We start from the raw sequence: 15,257 nt of genomic DNA on the forward strand, positions 1-15,257 counted from the left end.
AACCGGGTTTCTGCGGATCCTTAAAAAGTCTCACTTAGATTGAACTATCAAAACTTAAGGTCTCAAAAAGCATTAACAATCATTTGTGGTCTTAAAAAAGTTGTAATTCCTGTTATCTTGTAAAGAACCAGATTATGCTGCATGGGTATACTGTAGCTATTTCTCTCCCCTAGTTTAGTTACATACGTTGTGTCTTGAACGTTGTTTAAGAGAAGCATTAAAAAGTGTTTAAAAAGACTTAAACTTGAAATTTTAAGGTGTGCAGATTCTACAAAAGTTTTTACTATCTGTAGCATCTTTTGAACAAATTATTTGCGCTCCCAAAACAAAGATTGAAAAATCCTCCTTTGTGATTTGGGAAGACTGAACACTAGAGTAAAGTGATAGGACACCCTACACATAAACCTTAAGGTCCCAGGTTGAAATCCTGCCCTAGAAAATGTGTCTTTGCTTGCTCGAAGTAGTTAATAAGCAGGACAGTTCTTTTTAGAACTGAGAAGTCTCCTAAACATCCAATAAATCTACTCCGCCAGTAGTAGAATAAATAAGAACAAACTCTACCTGGCAAGTAGTGTAGCAATTACTCCAGCACTTCTGTTTTTTGTTTTTTTTACCTGTCTTCCTAATATATGAAGATACTCAAGAGCTTGTTTGAGCTTCCTCACAATAATTGTTTTGTCTACTGATGATTATGGAAACAAACTTTAAAGAAAAGGTTGTGATCAAGTTCAAGAAGTAATCACTGAAAGTAGTAAATGTGAAAGTTTTGCCATGTTTGTCACTTATGTCAGTGTCATTTACATTCTAACTACAAAATTACAAGTAGACTTGTAGATTTTGTACAGTGTACTACAAAATAACTAGTCATCCAATGAAGTTTGTGTGGTACAAAATGTGTGTACGTGCATTTTCTTTGAAACTTGTCAAAACATGTGTTGATGATTGATGAATGAGTTACGGTTACAAGATGTCTTTTGAAATGTCCTCTAAGGGTAAGCCTTGTGTACATTAGCAAAGCCGGTTGAGCAGCACAAAAATAATATTTGGTTGAGCGTTTCGTTCACACAAATTCCTGAGCGGAGAGTCTCATTCTGTGAGTATGGAATTGGGGCTTCAGAGTTGACAATGCAAAGTGAGATGGGGTCAGGGTTGTGGAATGTCAATAGCTGACGCTTACTTTATACAAAGAAAACAATCCTGACCTAAGTGTTGTTACTGCTCAAGCTTACACTCATACACTACTTTATTCCTTACTGCCCACAGTGAAGTTTGAAAATATTTTGAGTTTTTTTTTTTCAAGGAGTGGAGATTGAAATTGCCTTGCCTCTTTGCCTCTACCTACAAGTAAAGACCAACTCCCTTATATTCGTTTTCCTTCCCGGTAATTTTTTATTTGCATCAGCCGCTTTCTGACAGTTTTACCCAAGCTTATCAGACCAATTGAAGGCCATGTTGAATACAGTTAGCCTGTGGTTATCTACACATGTCAGTTAGTCTCTTTATCCCAACAATCAATGTCATTGTTCAGTTTCAATCTTTTAACACATTTTCCCCTTTTGAGTAACGAACTGCAACTCCAATTGCAACCGCAAGTTAGTAATTTGTCAATTGCAATCGATCAATTTGTCATTACCAAATCAATTGATTTGTCGCCCACCTATAAATAACAATCGCTGTTGACACACTATTGAGAAATGCAAAAATACGAGCCTCCCTGTCAACTTTCATGTCACATCTGTTGAAATTGCTTACCTCAAAATACAGAAAAGTATAAAATTTAGCTTTACAGACAACATTAATGTAGGCTTTGTTCTGTACTGTGCAAAGGACCCAGCTTTTAGTAAGGTTTTGTAATGATTTGATTTATTAAAAAAGTTAAATATTAGAAGTATACACAATGTACACCTTCCTTACATTGTATCCCGTTTTAACTACTCAGAATAATTAATAGTGCAAAACCTTACTTGGTAATGAGTAATAGGGAGCTGTTGATATTACAAATATAAAATATTGTGAGAAACGGCTCACTCTGAAGTAACATAGTTTTTGAGAAAGAAGTAATTATCCACGAACTTGATTTTGAGACCTTGGAATTAGAATTTGAGGTCTCAAGATCAAGCATTTGAAAGCACACGACTTTGTGTGACAAGGGTGTTTTTTCTTTCATTATTATCTCGCAATTTCGCTACCTATTGAGGAGTGTTTTATACTATCAACAGCTTTCTATTGCTTGTAACCAAGTAAGGTTTTATGCTAATAATTACTTTGAGTAATTACCAATAGTGTCCACTGCCTTTAAATAAGAGCGATATCCAAAGCGCCTGTTTGTAAATTTTACCAGACACTTCACTGTAGGAGTTATACTACCAATGTGGGAAAGGGCAACCTCTAGTTCCCACAAAGATCTCTCCTCTCGCCCCCAAATTGGATTGATCAGAAACACTTCACTAAAATCATACAAGCGACTCCAGGCAAAAAAACAAATTCTTGAGAGGTTTGTCACAGTAGGGTACCTGGTGTATGTATCATGTGTCATAACACGGAGATATTGGCCAGGATTGGATGGCAGAAAGAAAAAAAACCTTGGACACTTAAGGTCATGTCCATATCCTTGCAAGGGGCAAGGACGTAATAGAAATTTATACTCCACAAATTTATGACCAATATCATGAAAGAAGTTCATCAGGCTGGTAAAATATCAACTTGTCAAACGAAGTGATACTAGTCGAAACGTAAACTAAATTTACGTGAGTATTGGCTGTGTTTGGTAGAAAATTCGTTTGATAAGTTTAAATTTATAACGATCAAACAAAGCTAATATCTATAGGCCTATTTGATGAGAAGCGCTGAAGCCGTTGATCATGTGGTATGAACTGTTTTTCTAAGTTGTGTTGTGTATGGATTTAACATTTCATCCCCCCCCCAAAAAAAAAATTTTAATCTGAGAAACGGTTCATGCATCATGTTGGTCAGATTTCTAAAAGTTGGCGTCAATCGGATGCTACAGCCAAAGATACTATTGGTACCCACTGTCACCCTGGTAAACATGGATACGATTCCGGATAATGTGCACTGACCTTTTCACATTACAACTTCTCCGTGTCGAAACCAACCCTGCCCGGGAGGTGGGTTGATAAATCTCTATCCGTGTCGAAGATTCCAACACGGATCGAAAGCCGTAGTGTGCACACCTCAGGGTTAACTTTCGATCCGTGTTGAACTTGTGCGCCGTGCCATCCAGCGTGTAAAGAAAATTCGCGTTCAAAAGGCGTTGCGTATACTACACAAAAAGTAGCTGCGTCCTGCTTTGATCCGAGTAAGACCTTGCAGTGTGAAATGGTCGCACAATATCCGGATTGAAAGTTACACGTATAACCAAAAAGCTGATTTCGCGCAGAGCTAGTGTGAAAGCGGAGCTGTTTGTAACCGTGTTGAAATTTTACCGAACCAACACGGACCCTATCCGGATAAGGTTCAACACGGGTAGAAGGTAGAAGGTCGATAGTGTGAAAAGGCCTATAGGGCCTAAACGAAAGATGAAGAAGATTGGTCCTGGTCTAGTGAAAATTTTGAGCTGCCTGAGCCCTACTGTATTGTGGAACTCCCTCCCTGTTGCTTTTATAAGCTTTCGAACATTGATACAGATATGATAACCGTATCTGTTCACGTCGCATGAGATTGTGTTTTGCAATCATTCTACGTGTTAGGCCTAAGCCACTGGGTAAAAGCATTTTGTATAGGCCTACAGTATTGTTCTTTTTACATTGGAGAAATTGACTGAATAATTACTTAAAGTTAAACTCTCAGCTCAGACCCACTTGTCATAACGCATGGTGTAAAAGTTTCCAGCAAGCATGGCAAAAAGACACCCTGTTTACAATGCATTCTTATTATTTTAGTATTATGAATGACACCGTAACATTACTGCGGCAAAGGTTTTTAATTTGGGAGAAAGAAAAAACAACTAAAATTAGCAATAAGGGTATCTGTTTTTAACAGGGAAGTGACGGTTGGGCGATAACGGTTTATTTATTCACGATATATCGCTGACAATACATTCGCGATATTCTTTATAATCGCGATTAATAAAATTTGACATCATCAGTCTTAAAACTCCCAGTGAAAGTTGTAGAAGAGACAGTCATAGCATAAGAGAGGTGTTCTAATGACCTATTCTTCTGGTTTTACTCCAAACCTATGGGGTGCAAGATGTCTCATCTCGGAAATACATCGCAATATTGCGATATTTAAGCAATATTGCGATATATCGATATTTCGATTAAAACCAAATCGATCCGATATCGAAATAGTTTCCAAATTAGTATCACGATATTCGATAATATCGTGATATCGCCCAAGCTTAGTTACATACGCGTACGGTGCACACAAAGTATTGAGGTCCATCCGTATTCGTTTGTGTGAATCATTCCCTAATTATGAGTAATTTAAATATATTATTCCACGTCGACAGATGTCATTAAGTAAATACACTGCCCCTGTATGCATTTACGTATACCTGTACTTGATGCACAGCCTTCGAGATAATTTTCCAGTCCACATAATATGATGTTTACCAGTATTATACTGTCAGTTCTTTGGTTACATATACTGGTACCCATTAACAACCACTGCTTTAACGGTATAAAAAACAACAATGATTTCACTGAATGGTAAGGTTCTAAGTACAGGGTATGCTATTGATGCAAAAACAAATAAAGCCAGCACGATGGTGCGCAAACTGAATTATGTACGGACATTTACATAGAACAGTTACACATCATTGTCTGCTCATGGAGCTAGCATGCGTGATATGTTTAATAGCGGAATGATGTATCGCAAGTTAACAGCAAGGGAAAGCTAGAATTGTTAGTCCGGTCGGCCGTGTGTGGTTGCACCTTGTGATTACTTGATATTATTACTGGATGCGATGAATGGCGATGCAGACAACATGACTCAATTGGATTTATCCATGGGTCCAGACAAGAGTGAAGTCAATGACGATAGGCAAGTTAATACTACTAAGCACTGAAGTGTTTGGTAACAATACAATAAATGGTGTGGATGCCGCTGCTCATCAGCAAATACAAACATTAAAGGAACACGTTGCCTTGGATCGGTCGAGTTGGTCTTTGAAAAGCGTTTGTAACCGTTTTTTATAAAATGCATATGGTTAGAAAGATGTTGTAAAAGTAGAATACAATGATCCACACAAACATGCCTCGAAATTGCGTGGTTTTCCTTTTACCTCGTCGACTAACACGTCGGCCATTTATGGGGGTCAAAATTTTGACTCCCATAAATGGCCGACCATGTTAGTTCGCACAGTAGAAGGAAAACCACGCAATTTCGAGGCAAACTTGTGTGGATCATTGTATTCTACTTTTAAAACATCTTTTCAACCATATGCATTTTATAAAAAACGGTTACAAACACTTTTGTTTTGACCAACTCGTCCGATCCAAGGCAACGTGTTCCTTTAATGGCAAGGCAAGAATTTACAGGAGACCAATCACAGGGCTGGTAGTGGTTATGAAATTAACCAGGGACCAATTTCATAGAGATGCTAAGCACAAAAACTTGTTTAGCATGAAATTTCTGCCTCGATAAAAATAGGATTACCAACCGAATTTCCACTTAATGTTCAGAATGAGCAAACATCAGCTGAGTACCTGTATAACAAGCAGTTAATATGCAAACAAATGGAAATTTTGACGATAATCCTGTTTTTATCAAGTAAGAAATTTCATGCTTAGCAAATTTTTGTGCTTAGCAGCTCGATGAAATTGGGCCCTGTTTTGCTTAACTTATCTCTGTGTACTCAATGGTGCTATGTTTAGTGGCAGATAAGATAAAAGAAACATGTACAATGTATAGTGTATTGTATATTTAGCTCCATGGATTAGGATTAAAATAGCCCACAGTTCTGACATTCTTTCTGTGGTTTTACCATGGAGTACACAATGGTAGGCCCTATGTACTTGTATTGGAGGTGTGTCCTCACAAGATGGCCATGGGTTTACATGCAGCTCCATCTGGGTTGAGCATGTTTGACTATGGTTTTTTAATCTGACAGGTGAGGGATGTAACATGTAGTTCATGCACTGTAGTCTGTACATAAACCTGGCAAATCCCAGGAGTAGTGTCAGTGATGTGACCTATTAAATTTAAGAATTTGTCCCGACCATGTTTCAAGCTACCTCGGGGCCACCTCAACCAAATGTGTACATTTTTACACCGTATTTGAGGATGAATCATTCCTGTATTCCAATGTTACTTTTTTATTTATTATGCCCATTTTCAACAGCTGGCATTTCATGGGGTGATGGGTGAACCAAGTCCCTTCGAGTTAATAATGATAGCTTGGTAGCGAGTTTGAAATTTCTTTTGTGCAATAGGCCGAGTCAAAATTCCTAGACCCATTATTATATTCATGTCACTAAATACATTTTGGATGTAGACCCTACATGTATAATACACAATTAAAAACCATTGATATAGGGCCTATGAATTAAAATTACTTGAAAAACATTTAAACAATTTACTGGTAATTAAATTTGTACACCAACAATACACATGTTAGACCTACACAATTCGCTTACACAGTTCACAAACATTGATAGTAAGTAGTATAGTGCTGGGCGAATAGTGAAATTTTGTTATTCGGATACCGCTGGCCAACTATCCGAAATTAACCGGATATTCGAATAGTTTTTTTCGCCGATAGAGGGCGCTATTTAAAAAAAGAATTTAAAAAAATATATATATATATATATTTTTTTGCCGCTAGAGGGCGCTGTTTGTTTGTGAATGAGATCTTATGGGCGGATTGATATTAGTTTTAGACAGTGTCACTCGGTTCATTCATAAAAATGACCGGATCTAATTTAAAGATGGCGATTTGCTTTTTCTTTTGATCGTGATTGACTCTACGTGAAGGAAAACTTTTGTAATCTTTGAACAAATTACGTCAGAAATGTCATTGTTTTAACTCTTCACGGAAGTGAGCATAGTTAAATACTTAATATATGCTGTTTCATGCTGTCTTAATTGAAGTTTCATTAGGATTCATACAAAACATTTGTGTCAGTTGTCGCCCGACGTCCTGCGGATATTCGGATATTACAGAATATCCGGTTACTCGGTTGTAACTACAGAATTATCCAGTTTGTAAATAGGTATTTGCGCCCTATGCGGATATCCGGTTAAGAGAAAAAAAGGTCATTCGCGGTTACGGATAGGAAAACCTATTCGCCATTAACCGGATATTTGAATTATTCGCCCAGGCCTAATAGTAAGATGGGAAAAGGTACTGTACACGTATGTACAAATTGTAAAAGCACTGCAGTTTGTTATTGTCATAAAACTGTGAATGTAAGTGGTTGGGCGATTTTTCAACACTGTTTGAAATCTTGTGTTGATGGCGTGGTTGTCACCCTTTAGGTATGTCACAACTCAGTGATGTTGTGTCCGCATGCCAATCCACTGACTAACTGGCAACCAATGTACCCACACATCAGTTATACACTGTGTGGTGTTGTGTTGCATGCAAGTCTGACGAAACACAAAGCATCGGTTTATCATGGAATGGATGGAAACTAAATTGTTATTTTGTAATTCTTAATTCTCAGCTTACGTGTAAAAAATATCTAATTTATTCTTGGAATTTACAATTCTATGAAATGACAATAGAGGTGGGCTTTGCATCATGGGGTCAAAATTATCAATGAGATTGGCCATGCATGCTACTTGTGAACTTAAAGCCATTATACACTTTCGATAAACAGTATTGTCCAAGTCCCACACTTCGTGTATCACAACTTATATATAAAATAACAATCCTGTGGAAATTTAGGCTCAATCGGACATCGGAGTCGAGAGAAAATAACGGGAAAGCCCACTCCTGTTTTCGCACGTTTCGCCGTGTCATGACATGTGTTTATAACAAATCCGTAATTCTCGTTAACGAGAATTTATATTGTTTTACCGTTTTCTCAAAAAGTAAAGCATTTCATGGACTAATATTTCAAGAGAAGTCTTTCACCATTACCTTCTGTAAACCCTGTAAATTATTTGTAAATCTGTGAACTTTTTTTTTTTTTTCTGTACCGGAAGGGTCCAATGGCTTTAAAAATTGATGATTTGAAGAAAATTATAGTATAAAAAAACTCGCTGTTCATGAACAGTAGGAAGGATGAAAACTTGAAACAACATACTTGTACACTGTAGGCCTTCTGTGCAAGCATGTACATTTTTAAAACTGAATACTCAAGTTCTGTTTTTTTTGCTCACATTTTTATTGGTCTTTTGGTTACACTCAGTGAGCTAAAATTTAATCACCTTCATATAAAAGTAGTGCACAGTACATGTAGTAAATATAGTTTCCATAGATTAATTGCATTATGGATGTGGTTATTTTTTATTGTCATTGGATTATTTGAAGAATGAGTGTTGTTTTTCTCCTCATTCAAATGTAGGCCTATCCCTCCTTGAAAGGTGACATGTAGCACAATGTGCGTCGCTTATGAGCGTCACTTGAGCACCGCTTGCGGCAGATACCGGCGCTTAAAAAGTTTCCATTATTACATGTGGGATCAAGGATGGTTTTTCTCAACTCAACATATTTTAATATTAAAAAGATGTTTTTAAATGAGAGATCGCCTAACACCAGATGGCCACTTCAAGACGAGGGACTAGCACTACATACATTTACAAAAACTGATTTTGGCGACCGACCCAAATCAACTGCCACCAGGGCATGTTGCTACGTGTACGTACTCCTGTGATTAAAACATGGATACCCCTTTTTAAAGTTTGTAAGGATGAAGGCAGTGAGCACCAACTACATGTAGGAGCCAGGCTGGTAGAGCAGGGCTCAATTTCATGGCTCTGCTTACCGCCCAGTTCGGCGCTTACAATCACGATTCCCCGCTTACGTGCAAGCGCCAAATTTCTGCGCTAGCCTTGTAGCGTAGAATGCCGACATAACGTTGAGTATGCACGCACAGAAGCCACAATTTGCCGCTAACCCGTGAAATACGCTTGCCGTAAGCACAGAATTCCCTGCTTCCATAAGCGCCGATTCTGTGCTTACGGTAAGCAGAGCCATGAAATTGGGCCCAGATCTTTGTATAATACAATTACCGTTCCAACTTAAATTGCTGATTTTAGGCAAAATTTTAGAGAAAATTACAATGCAGCACCCTGGCTATATGCTTCGTTTTTGGAAGGGCAAGGGCACCAAGGCATTTTCTTCTTGGTAAAGGGCACCCTGATGAAATTTGTACTGGAGCATTTCAAGGGCACCAAGGCAATGACCAGGGGACACGGAGGCAATCGCTTTCGTTGCCTTCGTAAAGTATCAGGCCTGATGCAGTGTCCACTTGTTGAGAAAAGAACACAAAATTTTCACGGTATTTTCACAAGAACACCACATCCATCCACATTTAGATAGGTGACAGCAGGTGCCAAACCCATCTCTGGCCACAGGATTCGCAACTGGACGCCCACAACCTTAAAAAATCTGAGAAATGATTCACGCATAATCATCTCTTAGATTCAAATTTATGGGTGAAAAATTATGATCAGTTGTAACCATAAATTGACTCAAAGGGAATCCTTTCTCAAAGATAATTAATACAAATAAATCTTTTTTTTGGGGGGGGGACCACACCAATGTATGACCCCTACCTTCAACCAAGATATAATTTATCTTTTCTTTATTTCCATAGATACAATCCCCAATCACAGAGACAGCAGTCACCGGTGCCCTCCTACCAATCTGATCCATATGATCAGAGATCAGACGCCAACCAACAGCATCGTCAACCTAGCTATTCTCCATACCCCGTAAGTACATTTGCCTTGAAAGGGTCTGGGGGTTGTTTGTAGGACAAAAACCACAATGTCCACAGATTTACTTTAAACTTGCACAGTTTGAAGATAATGATGGTAGAAAGCTTCCCTGAAAATATGATTTGTTGAAGTGCTGTAATTTTTGAGAAATGAGTAAAACAGGTCACAAAAGTAAAACGTATTTTCGTGACATTCATTTCTCAAAAACTACAGCACCTCAGCAAGTAATTTTTTAAGGTAAGCTTTCTACTATTATTATCTTCAAACAATGTAAATCGCTGGACATTGTGTTTTGTGTTAAAAAAAGTACGGAAATCTTTCAAGTCCCTTCACTATGTGAGACCTCTTTAGTTCTCACGTCTACACTTTGTAAATAGCGTTACAAAAATTTAATTGCAGGTGTCAATAACAGTGGGCTACATACTGTAGGTGTCAGTACCATAGTAACTGGTGTTCAAACTTCCGTTCTCACAACTCAAAGGAAAATTCAAAATAATTTGATATTCACCTCTGAAAAAGGGTAGAACCGCCCCCAGTTTTAGTTTTAACTTTGTAGTATGTGTTGTACTCGGGGGGCTTTTAATGTTGCTGTCATAAACTTTTCTCTTCGCTCTCATGCCAAGTTGCATGTATTCGTCACCACACAAATGACACTATGAAAGTGAGCAAAAACACTGGAGAAAAAGCGTCCCTTGTTTTAGTTAAATCATGGAGTTCATCCTCCATGGTTAAATGAAACATACCAATGGAGACTTTGAAACTCGGACTACCTAAAGTATTGTCACTTTTATCAGTCTGATCAGTTTACATAGACCTGGTGGAAGCATTTACACATCACAAACAATCCTGATGAAAACAATAATCTACAAAAGACTGAAAACTCCATTTCTACACTATATAAATTCAACCATCATATTTTTTGTACTAAATAAACACTTATGTGGCGTTAGGACGCGGCAGAGTCGCAGATAAAGTGATCAAAGTTCAATTTGTGATGAGCGATCGATTGGAAAAATTCCTTAAAGTAAACATTTTTGGGGGTTAAAAGTAGGCAGTGTTCGTGTACTTTTGTGTTTACAGTCTGTAGTAAAATTGAACTACTTGCTGAGTGCCTGGATTAGTGTAGTATTAGTATCTGTACATGAACTTGTACGTACATTTACGTACTTTCTTCAGGAAAAACTTTGCAGCCCAGCAATGAATGTCCACCTTCCAACCGTCATTTGATAGCAAAATGTGTCCATGCATGCATCACTAATATCACGTTGGGAGGGCTTAGAATGGTCCAGTACACTATTGAAGGAAACTGACCCATGCAAATTTAGGTGAAAAGGATCTGATGAACTTTGATAGGGTATGGAAAGTCTGTTTGTAAGTACATTACATATTCCATTTACAGTATTCAGTACAATTGTACAGACTTAAGTATTTGGTGTTTCCCGCTTGAATTTCAATCAGTATAGGCCAAGCACTCACACCATGCACACACACCATTAATTAGTGTAAAATGAATCAATCTTGTTCAGTCAAAGTTAACATTTGTTATAAATAAAGATTTGTATAATCTGCTTAAAAAAACACCAAAATGTACATTGTGGCCCTATTATGTTTTAAACTTCATTGTAGCTGTATGCCCTACATGTGTACATGTTCATAAATGTTTGTTGTATGTTGTTATTTTGTAGTTATTTGTTTTTATGAAATTTATGAACCTTCTTCATTCAAAGTTAAAATGTGTAAATGCAGTATTTCTTTAGAAACACTGGCCAAATGCTAGTGAGAACACCTACATGAAAGGATCAGTCAAAACTCACTCCAAGTGGTCCAGCTGGCTAATAATATAATAATAATATCGAAGTCTTACATATAGCGCACGTATCTACCAAACAAGGTACTCAAGGCGCTGAGTAATATACCAAACTTTCAGAAAGATAGGTAATATTGCAGTGATAATTTCTGAGCCCCAATTATTTAGCACCTTATAAGGGTTTACAAGGTAAGGCTTTTACAAGGTGCTACGGCGCATACAGCAGCCACAGCCAGGAACACCGGGGCAAACACCTTCTCTTTTTCAATTAGTGCACTATAGGTTCTGTTACATGCGTTACCAACGGCTTTACGTCCCATCCGAAGGACGAAGCAATGGTAAAGTGTCTTACTTAAGGACACAAGTGTCACGGCTGGGGATTCGAACCAACACTCTGCTGATCAGAATCACCAGGGTTTGAATTTGGTGCTCTTAACCGCTCGGCCACGACACTTCCAATGTTGAAAATCATCCATGGACTACATGACTACATGGACAAGTGAGCAAATTGGCGGACCAGTTAAATGATGAGCAAACTGATCATGCTGGCTGGTCGGTGCAAAAATTAAAGGCAAACACTGCAAACAAACATGTGTAGTAGAATTACAATGTATATTTTGTAGGCTATAAAAAAGAAGGAAATCCCCCCTCAATGCTAGCACTACCCACTTAAAATGGTGTTTGGAGCTAATGAGCAAACGGAACAAACGATAATTATTTTACAAAACACAGTAGAGTAGGCCTACCAGTACATTATCATTATGATAAACCTCTTTTGGGGTGTTAAAAATGGTGTCTCAGCTAGCAAGCAAACAAAACAGCAAGCAATAATTATTTTTTACCAACATACTGTCAGTGTACTACTACCAGTACATTCTGAAAAACCCTTGTAAATTCATACCCAAGCTAGTGAAAACACCTTATGAATTGAGGTCACTCTATATTAATAACATCTTACGTAAGGTTTTTATAATGTGCAAATGACCATCAGTGTGATACATGTACAGCTGCAGTAATGTGACAGAATAGAGGTTTATAGCGTTTCCCTAATAATTCAATAAAGAATTAGTCTACTTTTATAACAGAGCTTTGTGGCATCATCCAATACAATTACAAACCTTTTGTTGTGTAAATCAGAGTGTGAAAATTCAATGAACACAAATTGTCTGTCTGATCTTGTTTTAAATATATGCATATTTGAAAAAGTTCATTTTGCATACAATTCAACGTTCTTCATATATTTACTCGACAAGGGTGTCTTATTCTTCATAGTACAGTGTATGAGCTGATAAATTCAGACGATTGTAAACAGTAGAAACATGACTCTCTATACAATACAAGTAGGGCCTACGTTTGCTCGTGTTGTCGCATTTTTATTGACTAATAAAGGTTCCACATAAAAATACTTCACATGCCAAAACCCCCAGTTAGCCCTGTCTTCATATTGTTCAGATGTACACATCTATTGTACGTACTCTGATGATGCAGACGCTAAACACAACGTTTCAGCATTTGACGTTTTTGTTAATGGCTTACATTTATGATTGTTGGGGTTGAACTTAAAGAATTGACTAGAGTGGGATTGGAACCAACGACCTCCGGATTAACGTGCCGGCGCTCTACCAACTGAGCTATCTAGCCCTCTATTGGCGGTGTCCTTATTTTGTCAATATCTTTGTTCGGGGGTGTCAGTCAGAAGCCAAACAACCGTTAACCGGCTTACATTTATGTCACATTGTACAGTGAGGATTGTTCACAGGAATCACAGACACAAGAATAATGCTTAGTACAAAATGTACAACTGAAATTTAGACCCTACATAGGTAATATATTTTTTCACTTTTAGTTTGTTTGTCTGACCTTTTATTGTTGTACATGTATTGTGTAGTAGGCATATTGATTTCTAGTACAATGTACATTACGTTGAGTACAGTTAAGCCTATTAGATATTTTCCAATTTCCAATCTACATGTACATCACAGCAAAGTACATACACTACATGTGTGTAAGATCATTACTATTTCCATGCATATTACGTAGTGCTACAGGCTCACAGTAACTGCGCGCACAAATATGACAAAGGATGTGAAGGCCTGCAAAATATAAAATGTGCACAGGTGACTCTCACATAACGATATTCATGGTGATTCTGAAAAACATCCATTTGCCTGTAATGCTATAGTTTTGAAGAAATTAGTAAAACCAAGTGTTGATCTTCCGGGTCCAAACCTAATGTTTGAAACCAGTGAAAACATTGGGTTTTTCACTATTTTTCTTATGACTCTTATTGACTGTTCGGCTATAAAACTCTCTAGCGCTATTGTTTGATTTATGATGCGTCAATGTATAAAAGGAGGATACTGTGTGCTTTGACAATTATCAATGATGCCCTTCAGCCTTTCAAGGTTTACAATTTATAAAGACTCTATTTGTTTACAGAATGTTTGATTTATGATGCACTTTGTAGTTCATCTTTTCTTTCAACACAACACTGTGTTGAGGGTACTGTACCCTTCACCATCACAGTCAGCCATCATCAATTCACGGGAGCAGTTTGTACCATGACATTGACACACACCGTTGTAGAGGTCTCTCGGAGTCCCCCCTAAGTGTCAGGTGACAGATCACGCCACTGACCTTCACCCCAGCCCTGCTCACAATGACATTGACACCCGTTGCCTGCAGTGGGGTGGTTGTCATGACAATTTGGCTGACACATTCCTGACATAGTTGGGGCATTAATGGATTCCTGGCGATTAAACCAGAGTGGTCCCACTCAGTAGTAGGGAGTGGGCCACACCCACCTCCGCTCATGACCTGAGATGGATTTCAATTTTGTTTGTTTTGAATTCATGATAGATCATTACTGTACTCTAAAAATTGTTATTGTTATTTTTGATGATCTAATCATGGAACAATGATATACACAAAGATGCATTCGTGTTGGGGAGAATCATTAGTAGTAGAATAATTTGAAAGAAATATGACTATTGAACTGAAAACATTTTTTTATTATTTTTTTTTATTTCTACCCTCTTTCATTATGTTTCTCTTTTTATGTGAATGCATGTTCTGCGAGCAAAGTAAAACACATTGTTATACACATGAACATGTGTGTTTAAAGCCATTATACACTTTCGGTACAGAAAAGAAAGAAAACAAGTTCACAGATTTACAAATTACTTACAGGGTTTACAGAAGGTAATGGTGAAAGACTTCTCTTGAAATATTGTTCCATGAAATGCTTTACTTTTTGAGAAAACATTAAAACAATATCAATTCCCGATAGCGAGAATTACGGATTTATTTTAAACACATGTCATGACACGGTGAAACGTGCGGAAACAAGAGTGGGTTTTGCTGTTATTTTCTCCCGACTCCGATGACCGATTGAGCCTAAATTTTCACAGGTTGGTTATTTTTTTATACAATTTGTGATACACGAAGTGTGGGACTTAGACAATACTGTTTCACAAAAGCGTATAATGGCTTTAAAAAGGAAAAACAGTTCTATATGTATGGCCTACAGGTTCTACACATGACAATGTACTTTACATATTTTGTTTAAAATGGTGGCTGCTGCTTCATGCACAATATA

At 37.6% G+C, this 15,257-nt stretch overlaps 1 protein-coding gene across 4 annotated transcripts in view; it reads left to right on the forward strand.

Moving 5' to 3' along the window:
• LOC139937868 (tight junction protein 1-like) overlaps positions 1–15,257 on the forward strand; it is a 74,451-nt gene that overhangs the window by 15,053 nt on the left and 44,141 nt on the right. For all 4 annotated transcript variants that reach the window (XM_071933232.1, XM_071933235.1, XM_071933234.1 and 1 more), the window contains exon 3: positions 9,729–9,846. In XM_071933232.1, coding sequence (XP_071789333.1) covers positions 9,729–9,846 — 118 coding nt within the window. The remainder of the gene's footprint in view (positions 1–9,728; positions 9,847–15,257) is intronic.

The sequence above is a fragment of the Asterias amurensis genome, chromosome 5, assembly GCF_032118995.1.
Source record: "Asterias amurensis chromosome 5, ASM3211899v1".
Classification (NCBI taxonomy): Eukaryota; Metazoa; Echinodermata; class Asteroidea; order Forcipulatida; family Asteriidae; genus Asterias; species Asterias amurensis.